General features: G+C 30.6%; 5 protein-coding genes across 14 annotated transcripts; all 5 read right to left on the bottom strand.

Moving 5' to 3' along the window:
• Positions 1-1,209: 1,209 nt before the first annotated feature.
• On the bottom strand, positions 1,210-3,803 carry LOC117157359 (uncharacterized). Its single transcript, XM_033335372.2, has 6 exons — positions 3,283-3,803; positions 2,978-3,191; positions 2,729-2,902; positions 2,499-2,613; positions 2,219-2,403; positions 1,210-2,124 (listed from the first exon to the last, which is right to left on the bottom strand). Exons 1-6 carry the CDS (start codon positions 3,648-3,650, stop codon positions 1,879-1,881), a joined length of 1,302 nt encoding a protein of 433 aa, XP_033191263.2. The 5' UTR covers positions 3,651-3,803; the 3' UTR covers positions 1,210-1,878.
• Positions 3,804-4,008: 205 nt separating this feature from the next.
• LOC117157354 (uncharacterized) lies at positions 4,009-20,895 on the bottom strand. Of its 8 annotated transcripts, XR_013060197.1 has the most exons (17): positions 20,668-20,895; positions 20,391-20,439; positions 19,923-20,200; positions 19,656-19,841; positions 19,446-19,578; positions 19,200-19,366; positions 17,999-19,093; positions 17,708-17,921; positions 17,459-17,632; positions 17,228-17,342; positions 16,943-17,130; positions 16,622-16,856; positions 16,380-16,546; positions 15,079-15,251; positions 5,075-5,217; positions 4,679-4,985; positions 4,009-4,620 (listed from the first exon to the last, which is right to left on the bottom strand). XR_013060197.1 is itself a non-coding variant. In XM_076625030.1 (16 exons), exons 1-16 carry the CDS (start codon positions 20,715-20,717, stop codon positions 15,248-15,250), a joined length of 3,357 nt encoding a protein of 1,118 aa, XP_076481145.1. In that variant the 5' UTR covers positions 20,718-20,895; the 3' UTR covers positions 15,079-15,247. The 8 variants fall into 8 exon arrangements, 4 of the variants coding, with proteins under 4 accessions (XP_076481145.1, XP_076481146.1, XP_033191251.1 ...); XR_013060195.1 differs by having other exon boundaries at positions 4,679-5,217; XR_013060198.1 differs by lacking the exon at positions 4,679-4,985.
• LOC117157363 (uncharacterized) lies at positions 5,799-8,363 on the bottom strand. The gene is made up of 6 exons (XM_033335379.2): positions 7,784-8,363; positions 7,479-7,692; positions 7,230-7,403; positions 7,000-7,114; positions 6,709-6,893; positions 5,799-6,623 (listed from the first exon to the last, which is right to left on the bottom strand). Exons 1-6 carry the CDS (start codon positions 8,146-8,148, stop codon positions 6,390-6,392), a joined length of 1,287 nt encoding a protein of 428 aa, XP_033191270.1. The 5' UTR covers positions 8,149-8,363; the 3' UTR covers positions 5,799-6,389.
• LOC117157368 (oxysterol-binding protein-related protein 11) lies at positions 9,760-11,177 on the bottom strand. 2 transcript variants are annotated; one of them, XM_076625045.1, is made up of 3 exons: positions 11,036-11,177; positions 10,591-10,893; positions 9,760-10,486 (listed from the first exon to the last, which is right to left on the bottom strand). In XM_076625045.1, the coding sequence occupies exons 2-3, from the start codon at positions 10,823-10,825 to the stop codon at positions 10,134-10,136; spliced, it is 588 nt and encodes a 195-aa protein (XP_076481160.1). In that variant the 5' UTR covers positions 10,826-10,893; positions 11,036-11,177; the 3' UTR covers positions 9,760-10,133. The 2 variants fall into 2 exon arrangements, with proteins under 2 accessions (XP_076481160.1, XP_033191277.1); XM_033335386.2 differs by lacking the exon at positions 11,036-11,177 and having other exon boundaries at positions 10,591-11,003.
• LOC117157357 (uncharacterized) lies at positions 11,090-14,293 on the bottom strand. 2 transcript variants are annotated; one of them, XM_033335367.2, is made up of 6 exons: positions 13,001-14,293; positions 12,710-12,929; positions 12,449-12,634; positions 12,236-12,350; positions 11,951-12,138; positions 11,090-11,864 (listed from the first exon to the last, which is right to left on the bottom strand). In XM_033335367.2, exons 1-6 carry the CDS (start codon positions 13,372-13,374, stop codon positions 11,631-11,633), a joined length of 1,317 nt encoding a protein of 438 aa, XP_033191258.1. In that variant the 5' UTR covers positions 13,375-14,293; the 3' UTR covers positions 11,090-11,630. The 2 variants fall into 2 exon arrangements, with proteins under 2 accessions (XP_033191258.1, XP_033191260.1); XM_033335369.2 differs by having other exon boundaries at positions 12,710-12,923.
• Positions 20,896-21,136: the final 241 nt, after the last annotated feature.

The raw sequence follows: 21,136 nt of genomic DNA, 5'->3' as shown, positions 1-21,136 counted from the left end.
AATAATAACTGTGATCGCTCTCAAATTTCGTATTCCATTTTGATTCATAAGACACACATTTCGAAGATATAAATCGCACGTTTCTTAGTACCATAAACTTCAATTAAATTAATGTTTACTGGCATTAGTTAATAACTATTCGTGTTATTGGATAATGAATAGATCATAAACAATCATGTAAAATCCTAGCAGACGTATTCTCGTGTTTGATGATTTGATGTCCGACTTGACGTGTGTTCAATCTACATCCAACACAAACGATATGACCATGAACAAACCAAGGACTTGGTGGCAGTGAGATTTCCTGAAAAACTGAGCATTCTAGAACTCGAGTCTAGATGAATTTAATAATCAATTTTCTAAAATATCGCAAAGCGTCTGCAAGTTTACAGGCCACTTCTGGCAATGGTCCTTTCACTGCTACGCAAATTCTTTTACTCCTTCGTTAATGTATCTCCAGATAAATTATTTTAAATCACATCCTTCATAATGGTGGATTAAAGCCGTCATTTGTATTATTTTTAGTCCTATTAAATCCTTTCCATCGATAATAATTAAACAATCACCAACTGTAACATTTAACATATAAAATAAAACAGATTATTCCGTTGTTTTTCTTGTTCTTACCTAAGTCCAGCATGATCGTCAAGATACCCGGTTTCGATACAGCTTAGCCATGGATAACGATCCTACTTTGATTTTGTTAAATGAAATCCGCAAGATTTACCAATTGCTTTCGTTTTTTTTTTTTTTCTTAATATTTTCTAATATTATACATATTTCCCCCGTAAAGGCTGTATCGACTGACGCACTGTTTTCCGTCATACAAATCTTACCACCTGCAGCTTCAGTTAAACGTTCCGAAATTGATGCAACAGACATAGTTCTCGCGGGACTTTCTATTAATTACATTCATCTAAATTTTTAAGCTATGAATATGCAAATGTATGATCTTTACCAGGACCATACAATAATGAAACTGACGGAGTCCGTTCTCTAAACACGTTAAAACACTTGCCTGTGCACCTTCACCTAATTTCGTGTCCTTAACATTTATTCTTCGAGGGAATTGCAGTTTTGAACTTTTCCTTTTACTTCAACATTGATTATAAATTTGAAAAAAACGTTTTTTTACAGAATGTTATAAGTGTATTTCTTATACTGAAACATTTACGTTTTAATAACGAAGGCCTTGTTAATAATAATTAATTATTATATACGTGACTATATTTTTTTATTCATATGTCTACGTACAATAATCACAAACATTTGTTTAATTCTATATCAATCCGATTAGTATCTATATATATAGATTTAAAAGTTCATAATTTTTATTACTGAAAAGATTTCCGCAGTCGACAAATTTATCTTTCAGTATAGAATTAACTGCATTGGACGTACTCCTTGCTTTCGCTTCATATTTATTATAAATTGTACACAAAATACAAGTCTCGCAGGAAGTATGTTGAATATAGAGATTTACCGAAACAAAATATAGGACTGTCAAAAGTAAATATAAAATGTGTTCAAAAAGTACTGATCTTACATACTATTTGAGAAGATACAATAATATCATAGAGTGGAATGTCTTCTACAAATGTTAAAGTACTTTCAAGAAACAAATCATGTTTTAACTATTTTAACTAAAAATATCTCAATTTTAGCTTCAAACATTATAGCTAATATGTTCTCCTTTTGTATAATGAGATGCATGTTTTTTTTTGTATCTTTTTTTTGCCCCCGATCTGATATGAAACATTCACCAATTAATTTGGCTTTAACCAATGGTAATTACACATTATAGACGACACACAGATACAAGTTCACGCTCAATAATTTTTGTTTTAATACAGCTATCTGGAGCAACTAATTCTTAGATTAATTTTTCTGTTTAGAAGAAGGTTTCACAAGATACGGCTCGATACATTTATGTATCATATTATTAACGCTTTCTCCATCAGGATATTTCAGGACTACACCTTCAGTGCATGGTACACCATCATATGTACATATCAGAGGGACTTTATTTTCCACTAGGTTGTCCAGAAGTTTAATTATTGGTGTCAACGGGGGGATATGTTTAGGCATACCTCGTAGAAAGATTGTTGATATACAATGTCCAAGCTATTGTAAAAATTGGATTAACAGATTAAATAGATTAAATAGATATAAATACTTTTAAAATATATTATCAAACATATATTAAATTATAACCCACCTGCTTCAAAAACTTAGGATAGATCTTAAGTTTCTTCCTATCTACATATTCTCTAGAACCAAGATCATAGAGAATAAGTTCCACTTGTTCCTTCCTTACAGTAATAATGCTTCCACGATAATAATTGCCATCACGACTCAGTGCTAATGCCATTTGCCCAATACGTGGATGTTCCAAAAATTTAGCTTTAAAAAAGAAAGAAAAATGTTATTTTTGTTTTATACGAGTTTATACAAAGTTAGTTTAATTCTTATCAAATGTTATCAACCATATTACGTACATGTTTCAGCGCATTTTGCAACAGTTTCCATAATAAAGTTATGGCGTGCCACACCTAGAGTATTTAAGGGACGAACGAACATAATTATATGACTTTGATAAGAAGTAAGGCATACCTGAAAAAATAGTTTTAATAAAGAAATGATACTTTGACCAAAAGCAATAGTAAAATAAATAAAATAATAGTAAAATAATAACTATCTTTATTTAAATTAAAACCAAAAATCATACCGTAGTTCCATGATCCACATCAGTACACGGTATACCCAATTGTTCCGGCATTGGAATCCAAGGCTTTATAGTAGCTTTTAACTCAGAATCTCCTTTAAGAATTAATATTTCAAATTCGTCTGGTTTCTCATCATCTGTTCGGCCTATTACTCTAAATTGATATTCCTTATATTCCTACAAGATGTAGTTGAGAAATTAAGAATTAACATACATTATATTTAACAGCATATTAGATTCCGTACATCTTACCTGCAATTTATATGTAGTATCAGTTAATTCACATACTCCAGTATATGCATACATATCTGAAAGGGGTGGTTCGCACGTAGCAAGGTGACTAACTCGCACTAATCTAGTTTCGTCGATCATAGCCAGTGTTAAGTATGGTAGCACACATGTAACATATCCCCTAACCCAAGTGGTATCCACCAATTGACCAAATACAAAATCTCCTATATTTGGTCTAAAAATTAATAATTTTTGCAAAGTGTATTAACGTTTAATTTGTTTAATTAACTTGTTTAAATAATGTATAGGATATTACTATTATTTACCTATGATTTGACCATTGAGTACGTTCCGGGAGCGATGATTCTGTTTCAACCACGAAACTCTCATAATCAGCATCTGTACCTTCAGGCCATATATCAATACCATATACACCCTCCTTTATTTCTGTCACAAAGCGGAACGTACCCGTTCCTCCAACATTTAGAGTATTAACGATACTTTTTTCTTTGCAGAAAGAATATTTTGCAGGATCGTAGGCGAATAAATCTGAAGAAACCACAGCTTTCTCAATAACACTTGCAGCAGTTGAGGTATCTGAATCTTTATCACAATTCGTCGGAAGTACTATGTGTGTTATTAAATTCGCGTCGTCATGAACTTGAACTATTTCGCCCGAATCGCCTGATTCCATTTTTACACGTATTATATCCGCGCCTGTGAAATTTGTATATTTCTCACGAGCTTCTTGAGATAACCGAATTTTAACACAAAATCTTGGAATATACTTGTATTACTCAATTTTAGATTAAATTATTCCAAACCCATTCAGAAAATTAGCAAAAGGATCCAAAAAGAACATAAAACAGTTTTCTGTTACTTACGTATCCGAAAATGGATAACATAGGTTGGAACATCATCACTATATTCACATTTTGAAACAGTATAGACCTGTGGTCTCACTCTAGCGTAAATACCTTGTACTACAATAAGGTAAAAGCTACTACGGCTAATTTAACTATACAGCAGCCTGGCCGAGGAAATGAACAAACTTTATTTAACAAGTTTATTGATTAAACGTAGGAATTATTAGTCAATAATAACTGTGATCGCTCTCAAATTTCGTATTCCATTTTGATTCATAAGACACACATTTCGAAGATATAAATCGCACGTTTCTTAGTACCATAAACTTCAATTAAATTAATGTTTACTGGCATTAGTTAATAACTATTCGTGTTATTGGATAATGAATAGATCATAAACAATCATGTAAAATCCTAGCAGACGTATTCTCGTGTTTGATGATTTGATGTCCGACTTGACGTGTTTTCAATCTACATCCAATACAAACGATATGACCATGAACAAACCAAGGACTTGGTGGCAGTGAGATTTCCTGAAAAACTGAGCATTCTAGAACTCGGGTCTAGATGAATTTAATAATCAATTTTCTAAAATATCGCAAAGCGTCTGCAAGTTTACAGGCCACTTCTGGCAATGGTTCTTTCACTGCTACGCAAATTCTTTTACTCCTTCGTTAATGTATCTCCAGATAAATTATTTTAAATCACATCCTTCATAATGGTGGATTAAAGCCGTCATTTGTATTATTTTTAGTCCTATTAAATCCTTTCCATCGATAATAATTAAACAATCACCAACTGTAACATTTAACATATAAAATAAAACAGATTATTCCGTTGTTTTTCTTGTTCTTACCTAAGTCCAGCATGATCGTCAAGATACCCGGTTTCGATACAGCTTAGCCACGGATAACGATCCTACTTTGATTTTGTTAAATGAAATCCGCAAGATTTACCAATTGCTTTCGTTTTTTTTTTTTTTTTTTTCTTAATATTTTCTAATATTATACATATTTCCCCCGTAAAGGCTGTATCGACTGACGCACTGTTTTCCGTCATACAAATCTTACCACCTGCAGCTTCAGTTAAACGTTCCGAAATTGATGCAACAGACATAGTTCTCGCGGGACTTTCTATTAATTACATTCATCTAAATTTTTAAGCTATGAATATGCAAATGTATGATCTTTGCCAGGGCCATACAATAATGAAACTGACGGAGTCCGTTCTCTAAACACGTTAAAACACTTGCCTGTGCACCTTCACCTAATTTCGTGTCCTTAACATTTATTCTTCGAGGGAATTGCAGTTTTGAACTTTTCCTTTTACTTCAACATTGATTATAAATTTGAAAAAAACGTTTTTTTACAGAATGTTATAAGTGTATTTCTTATACTGAAACATTTACGTTTTAATAACGAAGGCCTTGTTAATAATAATTAATTATTATACTGGCTGGTTGGTAACTGGTGGTACAAGCGGAAAGGGGGTGATTCTACGCGAAAAAAGAAGTCGGAAATATAGAATGAAAATTTTTTTTTTTAATTTTTCCATCGAGCAACGATCTACAGTGAGATCCGTTATAACGAGACGTGATATAGTGCACGCGTACCCAGCGAAAATTCAAAGTCGATTTCCTCGAAAACAAAGCCCCAAACGAAAAATTTTTATTCTATATTTTCGACTTCTTTTTTCGCGTAGCATCACCCCCTTTCCGCTTGTATCACCAGTTCCCAACCACCCTGTATATATCACCTGTATTGATGCATAAACGCTATCGTAAGTATTATACTTTAGTTACTATATTACACGAGCTTGTAAATGGTGAGGTGTTACAGTTGCTTACAGCGATCTGTCATCTGAACAGACACATCAAGTAGCTTAGTAAGCTGATTGTGAGATACGTTTTGATGGTAAATCATCCAATCAGCTATAACTTCAATTAAATTAGGTACTGAACACACAAAAAATACCTATTATAAAATTACGAAAAGTTCATAATTTTTATTACTGAAAAGATTTCCGCAGTCGACAAATTTATCTTTCAGTATAGAATTAACTGCATTGGACGTACTCTTTGCTTTCGCTTCATATTTATTATAAATTGTACACAAAATACAAGTCTCGCAGGAAGTATGTTGAATATAGAGATTCACCGAAATAAAATATAGTACTGACAAAAGTAAATATAAAAAAAGTGTTCAAAAAATACTGATCTTACATACTATTTGAGAAGATACAATAATATCAAAGAGTGGAATGTCTTATACAAATGTTAAAATACTTTCAAGAAACAAATTATGTTTTAACTATTTTAACTAAAAATATCTCAATTTTAGCTTCAAACATTATAACTAATATGTTCTCCTTTTGCATAATGAGATGCACGTTTTTTTTTTGTTTCTTTTTTTTGCCCCCGATGTGATATTAAACATTCACCAATTAATTTGGCTTTAACCAATGGTAATTACACATTATAGACGACACACAGATACAAGTTCACGCTCAATAATTTTTGTTTTAATACAGCTATCTGGAGCAACTAATTCTGAGATTAATTTTTCTATTTACTCAGAAGTTATCTCACAATTCTTCTCGATACATTTACATATCATATCATTAAGGGTTTTTCCGTCACGAAATTTCAGATATACACCATCTATGGAAGGTATACCATCATATGTACATATCAGAGGAACTTTATTATCCACTAGGTTGTCCAGAAGATCAATTATGTCTTGTAGTGGTGGGATATCTGGATAAACACCTTGTAGTTTTAGTTTTGACATAAAATATCCAATCTATTTTAAAAATTAGATTAATAGATTAAATAAATATAAATACTTTTAAAATATATTATCAAATATATATTAAATTATAACCGACCTCTTCCAAACTATCAGGATGAACCTTAAGTTTCTCCGGATCTACATACTCTCTACGACCAAGATCACGGTAGATAACTTCCACTCCAACTTCATGTACTTCAAGAATACGTGCACGACAGTATTTTCCATCAGTGTTCATTGCTAATACCGTTTGACCAACTTTTGGATCCTTTAAAAATGGAGCTTTAGAAAAGAAAGAAAAATAGTTCTTTTTTATTTTATACAAGTTTATACAAAACTTTGTGTTTAAGTTTAATTCTTATAAAATGTTATCAACCATATTACGTACATGTTTCAGCGCATTTTCCAACAGTTTCCATAATAAAGTTATAGCGTGCCACACCTAGAGCATCTAAGGGACGAACAAATAGATGTATATGATTTCGATAACCAGTAATGCATACCTGTAAAAATGGTTGTAATAAAGAAATGATACTTTGACGAAAAGCAATAGCAAAGTAAATAAAATAATAGTAAAATAATAACTATTTTTATCTAAATTAAAATCAAAAATCATACCTCACGTCCATTAGTCACATCACCACATAGTATTCCCACTTGCTCCACCGTTGGAATATAAGGCTTTACAGTAGCTTTTAACTCATAATCTCCATTAAGAATCAATATTTCAAATCCGTCTTGTTCTTCATTATCTGTTTGGCCTGTTACTTTAAATTCAAGCGCTTCACCTTCCTACAAGTTATAGTTGAGAAATTAAGAAGTAACATACAATATACTTAACAGCATATTAGATACTGTACATCTTACCTTCAGTTTATGTGTAGCATCAGTTAATTCACATAATCCACCTAATGCAGGCATATCTAAAAGCGGTGGTTTGCATGTAGCAAGCTGAAGAACAAACACTATTTTAGCTTGGTCTACCATAGCCATTTTTAAGTATGGTATCACACATACAACATATCCCCTAATCCAACGTGTATCAAAGTTTAGACCAAATACAAAATCTCCTATGTTTGGTCTAAAAATTAATAATTTTTGCAAAATATATTAACATTTAATTTGTTTAATTAATTTGTTTAAATAATGTATGGGATATTGCTATTATTTACCTACGATTCTTCCATACAGTAGTTTCCGGGATTACTGAACTCATTTGCTCGAAAAAGTCATCATAATCTCTCTCAGGCCACAATGTAATACCATATACACCCTCCCTTATTTCTGAAACAATTTCGAGAGTACCCACTTCTCCAACAGTTAGAGTATTAACTATACTATTTTGTTTGCAGAAAGAATAATTCGCTGGATCGTAAGCGAATAAATCTGAAGGAAGCACAGTTTCCTCATCATCTTTTGCAATAGTTGAGGTATTTGGATTTTGATCATTATTTGTCTGCATTAATTCCGATGTTGATACATCATTCTCATTTTTAACTTCAACATCAGCTACTTTGCTGGAATCAACCGATGTCATTTTTACACTTATTATATCCTCGTATTTGAAATTTGTATATTTCTCACGAGCTTTTCGAGATAACCGAATTTTAACACAAAATCTTGGAATATACTTGTATTACTCAATTTTAGATTAAATTATTCCAAACCCATTCTGAAAATTAGCAAAAGGATCCAAAAAGAACATAAAACAGTTTTCGGTTACTTACGAATCCGAAAATGGATAACATAGGTTGGAACATCATCACTATATTCACATTTTGAAACAGTATAGACCTGTGGCTCACTCTAGCGTAAATACCTTGTACTACAATACCTTGTACTACGGCTAATTTAACTATACAGCAGCCTGGCCGAGGAAATGAACAAACTTTATTTAACAAGTTTATTGATTAAACGTAGGAATTATTAGTCAATAATAACTGTGATCGCTCTCAAATTTCGTATTCCATTTTGATTCAGAAGACACACATTTCGAAGATATAAATCGCACGTTTCTTAGTACCATAAACTTCAATTAAATTAATGTTTACTGGCATTAGTTAATAACTATTCGTGTTATTGGATAATGAATAGATCATAAACAATCATGTAAAATCCTAGCAGACGTATTCTCGTGTTTGATGATTTGATGTCCGACTTGACGTGTTTTCAATCTACATCCAACACTAACGATATGACCATGAACAAACCAAGGACTTGGTGGCAGTGAGATTTCCTGAAAAACTGAGCATTCTAGAACTCGGGTCTAGATGAATTTAATAATCAATTTTCTAAAATATCGCAAAGCGTCTGCAAGTTTACAGGCCACTTCTGGCAATGGTTCTTTCACTGCTACGCAAATTCTTTTACTCCTTCGTTAATGTATCTCCAGATAAATTATTTTAAATCACATCCTTCATAATGGTGGATTAAAGCCGTCATTTGTATTATTTTTAGTCCTATTAAACCCTTTCCATCGATAATAATTAAACAATCACCAACTGTAACATTTAACATATAAAATAAAACAGATTATTCCGTTGTTTTTCTTGTTCTTACCTAAGTCCAGCATGATCGTCAAGATACCCGGTTTCGATACAGCTTAGCCACGGATAACGATCCTACTTTGATTTTGTTAAATGAAATCCGCAAGATTTACCAATTGCTTTCGTTTTTTTTTTTTTTTTCTTAATATTTTCTAATATTATACATATTTCCCCCGTAAAGGCTGTATCGACTGACGCACTGTTTTCCGTCATACAAATCTTACCACCTGCAGCTTCAGTTAAACGTTCCGAAATTGATGCAACAGACATAGTTCTCGCGGGACTTTCTATTAATTACATTCATCTAAATTTTTAAGCTATGAATATGCAAATGTATGATCTTTGCCAGGGCCATACAATAATGAAACTGACGGAGTCCGTTCTCTAAACACGTTAAAACACTTGCCTGTGCACCTTCACCTAATTTCGTGTCCTTAACATTTATTCTTCGAGGGAATTGCAGTTTTGAACTTTTCCTTTTACTTCAACATTGATATGATTATAAATTTGAAAAAAACCTTTTTTTACAGAATGTTATAAATGTATTTCTTATACTGAAACATTTACGTTTTAATAACGAAGGCCTTGTTAATAATAATTAATTATTATATATGTGAGTATATTTTTTTATTCATATGTCTACGTACAATAATTACAAACATTTGTTTAATTCTATATCAATCCGATTAGTATCTATATATATAGATTTAAAGGTTTGAAACAATGCCACACCATAGCAAGACCTTATATTGAAAAATATTAGAAATGTGGTAATTATTTGTTTTTATCTAGCAATTAATAAGAAAGCAATATTTCACATGTCGCTGACTTGGAAGATCACACAACTGGATCGTCAATAACAAATCAAAAATATAACCTACCCAAATTAAATGGAGTGCACTTGATACATTTTGATAATAATTGATAAAATAATTCTTTCATGTTTTTGATGAATGATAACAAAATTTCTAATAAGTTACTGATATAATATATTGAGGCATTGATTTAATATATGTAAAGTAGTATGTGCAGTTGCTTTAAGTACTAACAAATCGGGATCTAAATTTAAACTTGAGTTCTCAATGGTTTGGGCTAATGCAAGATTATGCTTTTCTACTTTTCTTAATTGCTCTTGACAATTAGCAAATGCGTCTAAAACTTCCAGTTTGGCAACTGGATTTCTGTTGGTATTGGCAGAATGTTCTCTTGGAGGTAAAGGAGGATGACTACTAGCTATTGCTCTAGTATACATTTCTGTAACAGCTCGCAGTTTGTCAACCCACTCTTGACGAGCTCGGGCGTCTGTGGCTCTTAATTTTATCATATCACCTATATTGATGCATAAAAGTTATCATAAGTGTTATACTTTGGTTACTATATTACACGAGCTTGTAAAGGGTGAGGCGTTATATTACATGACAAGCTCTAAATACCTGTAGCAGAATTAACGGTGAAGGTATTAGAATCTTCATCACTCGGCGCAATCACTGCACCAGCTAAATATATCGAGCATCGTGGTCGTTGATTTCGTTCAGATTCGCTTAAAAAATAGTGCAATTCTCCAGTCTCTGGTCTAAGTATAAACCAACGATATTGCCATCCTTTCATGGCATTAGTATATTTATGTAATAGACCCTCGTAAGGGTGTCTTATTTGAACATTCATCATTTATTACTCCTATTGTTTGGAAGCCTCGTATTATTTAAACTGAACAGTTGCTTACAGCGATCTGTCATCTGAACAGACACATCAAGGAGGTTAGTCAGCTGATTGCGAGATAGGTTAGAATGATAAATCGTCAAATCAGCTATAATTTCACTTAAATTAGGTACTGAACACGCAAAAAATGCCCATTATAAAATTATAAAAAGTTCATACTTTTTATTAGTGAAAAGATTACCACAGTCGACAAATTTATCTTTCAGTATAGAATTAACTGCACTGGGCGTACTCTTTATTTTCACTTCATATTTATTATAAATTGTACACAAAATACAAGTCTCGCAAAAAGTATGCTGAATATAGAGATTCACGGAAATAAAACATAATATTGACAAAAGCAAATATAAAAAAAGTGTTCAAAAGTACTGATCTTACATAGTAATTGACTGACATATTGCAATTTCTAATTTAAGATATCAAATTTTTGAATTGCTAAATAACAGAAGATACAATAATATCAAAGTGTGGAATGTCTTCTACAAATATTAAAATACTTTCAAATAACAAATCATGTTTTAACTATTTTAACTAAAAATATCTCAATTCTAGCTTCAAGTATTAGAATTAAGATGTTCTGCTTTCGCAAAACAAGGCACTTTTTTTCCCGAGCTGATATTAAACCATCTTCAATTAATTTGGCTTTGTCCAATAGTAATTCCACATTATACATTACAATTTCGAGCATACGGCCAATAATTTTTATTTTAATGCAACTATCGGGAGCAACTAATACTGAGATTCATTTTTCTATTCATTCAGCAGCTTTCTTAGATATCGGCTCGAGTAATTTACTTATCATTTTATTAATGCTTTTTCCATCACGAAATTTCAGATAAACACCATCTTTGGAAGGCATACCTTCAAATGTACATAACAGAGGAACTTTTGTTCCTACTATTTGAGCTAGATAATCATTCACTTCTTTCGTCACACGGACATTTTTAGGAACATCTTTTAGTACGACTTTTGTTGTACAAGAACGGAGCTTTTTTTAAAAATTAGATTAACAGATTAAATAGATACAAATACCTTTAAACTATATTATCATACATATATTAAATTATAACCCACCTCCTTCAAATTATCAGATAAAATCTTAAGTTTCTTTATATTTGTAACTTCTGTATTACCAAAATCAACATACGAAACTGTAATTTTATCATCTTGTATCTTAATAACAACTGCACGATAATAATTTTCGTCAGCAAACTGAGCTATTACCATTTGCCCCACAACTGGCAGTTCTTTTAAAAATGAAGCTATAGGAAAGAAAAAACAAAATGGTATTTTTATTTTATACAAGTTTATACAAAGTTAGTTTAATTTTTACTAAATCCTATCAACTATTTTACGTACATGTTTGAGCACATTTTGCAACATTTTGCATAACATGGTTATAGTGTTCCAAACCTGCAGTATCTAAGGGACGAACAAATAGATGTATATGACTTCGATAAGAAGTAAGGCATACCTGAAAAAATGATACTTTGTACAAAAGCAATGGTAAAATAAATAAAATAATAGTAAAATAATAAATACTTTTATCTAAATTAAAATCAAGGATCGTACCTCAGATTCATTTTTCAATTCAGCATACTGTAACCCTATTTGTTCAGGCATTGGTATCCAAGGCTTTACGGTAGCTTCTATCTTCAGATAGACATTCATCTCTTTTTTAAGAATTAATATTTCAAATCCGCCTTGTTCCTTATTATGTGTTTGGCCTGTTACTTCAAATTCACACATGTCACCTTCCTAGTAGTTATAATTGAGAAATTAAGAAGTAACATACATTATATTTAACAGCATATTAGTTATTATAAATCTTACTTCAAATTTATGTTTAGCATTAGTCACTTCACAAATTGCACCAAAAGCATTAATATCTGAAAAGAGTTTATCGCATGTAGCAATCTTATTAATTGGCACTATTTTAGCTTCCTCTATCATAGCCATTCTTATGGATGGTTGGTTAGATACAACATATCCCCTAAGCCAATCTCCATCAGCTCTTCGACCACATATTAAATCTCCTACATTTGGTCTAAAACTTAATAATTTTAAAAACTATATTAACGTTTAATTTGTTGAAATAATGTACGGCATATTGCTATTATTTACCTATGAGTTGAACATTTTGCCATTTGCGAGCACATTCTAGGCAAATCGATTACTAATTTTTCATAGTCAAGTTCTGCTCTATTAGGTAATAATGTAATACCATATGCATTATTCTTTATTTCTGTCTGAATTTCGAGAGTACCCACTTCTCCAACAGTTAGAGCATTCACTATACTTTTTTCTTTGCAAAAAGAGTATAATGCTTTATTGCTAGTGGATATTTCTGAAGAAACCACAGTTTCCTCATCAACTTTTGCAACAGTTGAGATATTTAGATTTCGATCATTATTTGTCTGCATTACTTCTGATGTTGATATATCATTCTCATTTTTAACTTCAACATCAGCTATTTTGCTGGAATCAATCGATGTCATTTTTACACTTATTATATCTTCGTATTTGAAATTTGTATATTTCTCACAAGCTCTTTGTGATAATCGAATTTTAGCATAAAATCTTGGAATATTCTCGTATTTATCAATTTTAAGTTAAATTATTCCGAACCTATTTTGAAAATTTGCGAAAGAATCGAAAAAAAAACATCAAAATATTATCACCTACTTATGAATCTGAAAAACATGCATGACCAGTATATGAAAATTGTGAACCAGCATAGGTCTGTGGCTCACTCTAGCGTAAATACCTTGTACTACAGTAAGGTAAAGGCTACCGCGACTAATTTAACTATACAGCAGCGCGGCCGTGGCAATGAACAAAGTTTATTTAAGAAATTTATCGATTCAATGTCAAAATTATTAATCAAGAATAAATGTGATCACTCTCAAGTTTCGTATTTATTTTCAATACATAAAACATACAATTCGAAGATATAAATCGCACGTTTTTTAATACCATAAACTTCAATTAAATTAACGTTTACTGGCATTAGTTAATAACTATTTGTGTTATTGGATAATACATAAATCACAGATTATCATATAGTATCGGAGCAGACGTTTTCTCGTGTTTGACGAATTAACGTCCGATTTGACGTGTTTTCGATCTACATCCAATACAAATGATATCACCATGAACACACTGAGGAATTGGTGGCATTGAGCTTTCCAGACAAAATGGGCATTCTAGAACCCGGGTTTAAATGGATGTAGTAGTTATTTTTCTAAAATATCGTAACGTATATCTAGAAACATTTAAAGAGCAATTCTTTAATAATAAAGGAACTGTCTATTATCGGAGTATACACATCACTCCAATTATTGCATTCGCAAGTTTGAAGACCACTGCTGGCAGTGCTGCTTTCACAACTATGACTTATTTTTTTTCACCTTTGTTAATGTATCTCCAGATAAATTATTTTAAATCACATCCTTCATAATGGTGGATTAAAGCCGTCATTTGTATTATTTTTAGTCCTATTAAATCCTTTCCATCGATAATAATTAAACAATCACCAACTGTAACATTTAACATATAAAATAAAACAGATTATTCCGTTGTTTTTCTTGTTCTTACCTAAGTCCAGCATGATCGTCAAGATACCCGGTTTCGATACAGCTTAGCCACGGATAACGATCCTACTTTGATTTTGTTAAATGAAATCCGCAAGATTTACCAATTGCTTTCGTTTTTTTTTTTTTTTTCTTAATATTTTCTAATATTATACATATTTCCCCCGTAAAGGCTGTATCGACTGACGCACTGTTTTCCGTCATACAAATCTTACCACCTGCAGCTTCAGTTAAACGTTCCGAAATTGATGCAACAGACATAGTTCTCGCGGGACTTTCTATTAATTACATTCATCTAAATTTTTAAGCTATGAATATGCAAATGTATGATCTTTACCAGGGCCATACAATAATGAAACTGACGGAGTCCGTTCTCTAAACACGTTAAAACACTTGCCTGTGCACCTTCATCTAATTTCGTGTCCTTAACATTTATTCTTCGAGGGAATTGCAGTTTTGAACTTTTCCTTTTACTTCAACATTGATATGATTATAAATTTGAAAAAAACCTTTTTTTACAGAATGTTATAAATGTATTTCTTATACTGAAACATTTACGTTTTAATAATGAAGGTCTTATTAATAACAATTAATTATTATATATATCACCTGTATTGATGCATAAACGCTGTCATAAGTATGCCATCCTTTCATGGCATTAGTATTCTTACGTAGTAGACCCCCGTAAGGGTGTCTTATCTGAACATGCATCATTTATTATTTCTGTTGCTTGAATGCCCCCTATCATTTAAATCGGACAGTTGCTTGCAGCGATTTGTCATCTGAACAGACACATCAAGTAGGTTATTAAGCTGATTGTGAGCTAGATTAGTATGATAAATCATCAAATCAGCTATAACTTCAATCAAATTAGGTACTGAACACACAAAAAGGTGCCTATTATAAAATTATAAACTTTTTATAATTTTTATTAGTGAAAAGATTACAGCCGCAGTCGACAAATTTATCTTTCAGTATAGAATTGGACGTACTCTTTGCTTTCACTTCATATTTATTATAAATTGTACACAAAATACATGTCTTGCAGAAAGTATGTTGAATATAGAGATTCACCGAAACAAAATATAATACTGACAAAAGCAAATATAAAAAAAGTGTTCAAAAAGTACTGATCTTACATACTATTTGAGAAGATACAATAATATCAAAGAGTGGAATGTCTTCTACAAATGTTAAAATACTTTCAAGAAACAAATCATGTTTTAACTATTTTAACTAAAAATATCTCAATTTTAGCTTCAAACATTAGAACTAATATGTTCTCCTTTTTTGCATAATGAGATGCATGTTTTTTTTCAAGGTGATATTAAACCTTCTTCAATTAATTTGGCTTTAACTAATGGTAATTCCACATTGTACATTCCACACTCCAGATCACGCTCAATAATTTTTATTTTAATACAACTATCTGGAACAACTAACTCTGATATTCGTTTTTCGATTTGGGAAGAATATCGTCCATTGCTATCAGTAGGTGCGATATCTGTGAAATCATGTTAAAAAAACTGTAACTGTATAATGATTAAACAGTAAAATAATAATGATTGAAATATACACAATAGTCAAAATGTACGTACTAATAATGTTACAAATATTTGCAAGTGTATCTGGAGTTGTAAAATCTTTGGGCATAAGCCGTAAATCTTTATGACTGACGAACTCCGTATTTCCAAAATCGACAAAAAACACGGCACATGTTGTATGTGTGTAACTACGATTTATACATATAGCACGATACCACCCATCATCATAAAGTGCAAGACATAACTCATTATCGCGAGGAATATAGTAATCAGTTGTTTCGCAATATGCAGCCATCTTTAAAAGCGTTACACATATATATAAATTTATATTAAGCCAGAATATAAGTTTATGAAATCGAAGATTACCTTTTTTGGCATTATGTCAAAAACATGAGTCATTAAATCATAATCTAAGAGACATATTGCGTATCTGTAACCATTTTCAATAGGATGCAGTACAAGTGCTTCAATGATATCACCAACATTTCCCAAATCAACAGTATTTACATTCTCCGCCATATAACAGGTTTTATCTGCAAGGGGAATTAATATTAATTTAAATGATATCATTTATTAAAAATACTTGTTATCCATTTCTTAATAATTACCAGCTTCAGCAACTTCCTTAGATATCGGCTCGAGTAATTTACTTATCACCTTATTAATGTCTTCTCCATCATGAAATTTCAGATATACACCATCTTTGGAAGGTATACCATCAAATGTACATAACAGAGGAACTTCAGTTCCTACTAAGTGAGCTAGATAATCATTTACTTCTTTCGTCATAGGAACATCTTTAGGAACATCTTTTAGTACGACTTTTGTTGTACAAGATCGGAGCTTTTTTTAAAAATTAGATTAATAGATTAAATAGATACAAATACTTTTAAACTATATTATCATACATATATTAAATTACACCCCACCTCCTTTAAATTGTCAGATAAAATCTTAAGTTTCTTTATATCTGTAACTTCTGTATTACCAAAATCAACATACGAAACTGTAATTTTATCATCTTGTATCTTAGTAACAATTGCACGATAATAATTTTCGTCAGCAAACTGAGCTATTACCATTTGCCCCACAACTGGCAGTTCTTTTAAAAATGAAGCTATAGGAAAGAAAAAACAAAATGGTATTTTTATTTTATACAAGTTTATACAAAGTTAGTTTAATTTTTACTAAATCCTATCAACTATTTTACGTACATGTTTGAGCACATTTTGCAACATTTTGCATAACATGGTTATAGTGTTCCAAACCTGCAGTATCTAAGGAACGAACAAATAGAAGTATATGACTTCGATAAGAAGTAAGGCATACCTGAAAAAATGGTTTTCATAAAAAAAATGATACTTTTTCCAAAAGCAATAGTGAAATAAATAAAATAATAGTAAAATAATAACTATTTTTATTTAAGTTAAAACCAAAAATCATACCTCAGATTCATTTTTCAATTCAGCATATTGTAATCCTTTTTGTTCAGGCATTGGTATCCAAGGCTTTACAGCAGCTTTTATCTTAACCTCTTCTTTAAAAATTTCTATTTCAATTTTACCTTGCTCGTTATTAACTGTTTGTCCTATTACTTTAAATTCACACATATCACCTTCCTAGAAGTTATAATTGGGAGATTAAGAAGTAACATATATTATATTTAATAGCATATTAGATATTATAAATCTTACATTAAATTTATGTTTAGCACCAGTTACTTCACATATTACACCAAATGCATAAATATCTGAAAAGACTTTATCGCATGTGACAGTCCTATTAATTGGCATTATTCTAGCTTCATCTATTATAGCCATTTTTAAAGATGGTTGCAGAGATAAAATATATCCCCTAAGCCAATCTCCGTCAGCTCTTTGACCACATATTAAATCTCCTAGATTTGGTCTAAAAATTAATAATTTTACAAACTATATCAACGTTTAATTCGTTGAAATAATGTATAGTATATCGCTATTGTTTACCTATGATTTGAACATTCTGCCGCTTGCGTGCACATTGTAGGTAATTCGGCCACTAATTTTTCATAATGAGGTACTGCATTATTAGGCAATAATGTAATACCATAAGCATTATTCTTTATTTCTGCATGAATTTCTAGAATACCAATTTCTCCAACAGTTAGAACATTCACTATACTTTTTTCTTTGCATAAAGAATATAATGCTTTACTGCTAGTGGATATTTCTGAAGAAACCATAGTTTCATCATCAACTTTTGCAACAGTTGAGGTATTTAGATTTTGATCATTATTTGTCTCAATTACTTCTGATGTTGATATATCATTCTCATTTTGAACTTCAACATTAATTACTTTGTTGGAATCAACTGATATCATTTTTACACTTATTACATCCTCATATTTGAAATTTTTATATTTCTCATAAGCTTTTTGAGATAATCGAATTTTAGCACAAAATCTTGGAATATTCTCATATTTATCAATTTTACGAAAATCATTTGTTTCAACAATTTCTTCATTACCATAATCTATATAGTGTACTTTTACTGGATCTAAACATGTAACTATACCTCTATGCCATACATTTTCATATTCTACAGCATAAATATTTCCAACGATTGGTCCCACCTTTTGTGCTTTTTGTGCTTCATGTTGTAACTCAGTCATTAACTTTGAAATAGCATCCTGATCTTCTACTTTTTGAACAAAACATTCGCGATTTTGTTTTATAATTATTGTTACATCTTGAAATTCAGTTTTTGATAAAAATGTATTTTTAGAGAATGATATATCATTCTCCATCACTTGAATATCATTGGCACTAAAATTTTGCCATTTTTTATTGTTTTCCTGATCATTTACTTTTTGTGGACTTTTAGCCTTATTGTTGAAAATTTCTTCTCGAATTGGTTGTTTGTGTAAAGAGGACTTATTTCCTGTAGAGTTTCTTGTTTCTTCTATTTCATTTGATTTTGTTACTGCATTCGTCTTTGGCCGCCGAAGAGGTAATTGAATATTAGAAACATTTCTGGGAGAATTTTGCTGTTCGTCATTTGATTGTAGTACAGGCATAGAACGGATAGTCGTTACTAAAGCTCTAAAAATAAGATACCAAAATTTAAAGGTCCAGAAGTATTTCTGCCTTCTAATTGTATCATATATTTTTTAACTATCAACATGTAATACTATGAGAGAGTACATACGGGATAGCTTCACATTCAAGCTTATGTTTTGACCAATTAGTCACTTGGCAAGTTCTACTGCAATAAAAAGTATTGCATCTTTCACATGTATACTTTGTCTTTTTTGAACATACTTTGCATGTTCCAATTGCATCTTGAAACATGTCTTTGCCATATTCATATAGGCTCTATTACATCAAATCGTACATTATTAAATTATTATTGTAAAGAATATTTTTTCTTAATCTTTCATATTACTCTACTTACAGAAATACGTTTCTCATATACTTTATTAATGTGATTGTGTATTTCAGGATCAGGATCTGGGATTTCATACATTGTATAACCCCGACCAAGTGCAACACGTCTCTTGCCATCTGGAGTAATAGCTAATTGTCCTCTAAAATATTTTCAATAACTATTAATCCATATAACAATATATGATGTATGTACATTTTACTTAACCTTTAACAGTACCTTGCCCACAATGTGTTTGTACTTGCATAAGGCTCTGCATTTTCATATGGATTATACGTATATGGGTCAGAAGGATATGGATACAATAAATCATTATCTGCCGTATAAGCATATTTTGGTAATCCTGGATTCGGTTCTACATTTTTGAATACATCTAAGGGCCTGCTTCGTCCTCTTGTTTGTATCCTGCACATATTTATAAATTAATATTACATAACTTATATTACATAATTATGACAAAAACGATGACTATAAATATATACTTACAATTGCTTATCTGTTACTGTAACATTCATTATATTATAATTTTCATATTCTTCTGTAACATCTTTAGTAGAAAATGTTTTTGTATTTGCTACATCATTCCTAGCTCTTTCTTTAGCAAATGATATCTTCAGACGTAGTGGTAGTACATTATGTAAATCTTTTATAGCATTTTCAGCATTATGATATGCACCATAAGTAATATAAGCCCAATTAGCATTTGGGCGGTAAAAATATCCTTTAACTTCTCCATAATGGTTGAAAATTTCTAATAAGCCTTGCTAAAATATTATAATCCATTTATAGGATATCTTATATCCAGATATTCACACAAATTATATACATTTTATTATTATTTTTAAATAAAATTTTTGCAAATGTGACAAAAGTCTTAAAAGTATTTAAATCAGTAAGAAATCAATAATTGTACATACTAGTAATAATAAAAAAGTTATTAATAATTTTACATACTTTATTTAGTTCTCCAGGTAAGTCACTTACATATAACGTAAATTCTCCGCTAAAAACAAAATTTCTGCAGTTTATATATGTAAAAAAGATATAGGAATTTACAAAATCAATAAAAATTATTTGATTATTGTTTAAAAATGTATACACCTGACATATAATAATCATGTAAAAGTAAGTAATATAATAATATAATAAAAAAACAAAATATAGGAGAATGTTTGAATAAATTTTAAATAATTGATTTCGAAGTTAATTGTTAAAAATATTTTAATCTTACTCATTAGACGATTTGTTTTCTGTCAATTTATCAACTTCGTGAAATGCCATCGTTTTATTATTAATATTGCTTAACCAATTATAGGTACATTTATAAAAATTTATAAGTGTATTAGATTTTATAAACGTGATTTATAAATTAGATGAAAAATATTCAATTGTAAAAATCCAGAAATGTAGGTAGACAAAGAGAATTTCAAACAGTTTATGCTACGACGTTACACGATATCTAGTATTACTTGTACATATATTAAAGTGCAATGAATAATCTACACCAAACAAATACAATGAACATAAAACTATAAGTTGTAAAATCAAAAAAATATATCTAATATATCAATTAGAAGTAAAGAAACCGTAATAGATTTATTTTGTTACAATAAAATAAATTTATTTTTGATTCTTTGTATTTCGATTATATTTAAATTAGCACGTGTTTTTAAATTAATCTCCAATAATATATAATCTAT

This window comes from Bombus vancouverensis, chromosome 15, assembly GCF_051014615.1.
Source record: "Bombus vancouverensis nearcticus chromosome 15, iyBomVanc1_principal, whole genome shotgun sequence".
NCBI lineage: Eukaryota > Metazoa > Arthropoda > Insecta > Hymenoptera > Apidae > Bombus > Bombus vancouverensis.
The sequence above is the reverse complement of the archived record's forward strand: the minus strand, read 5'-3'. Positions and strand labels throughout refer to the sequence as shown.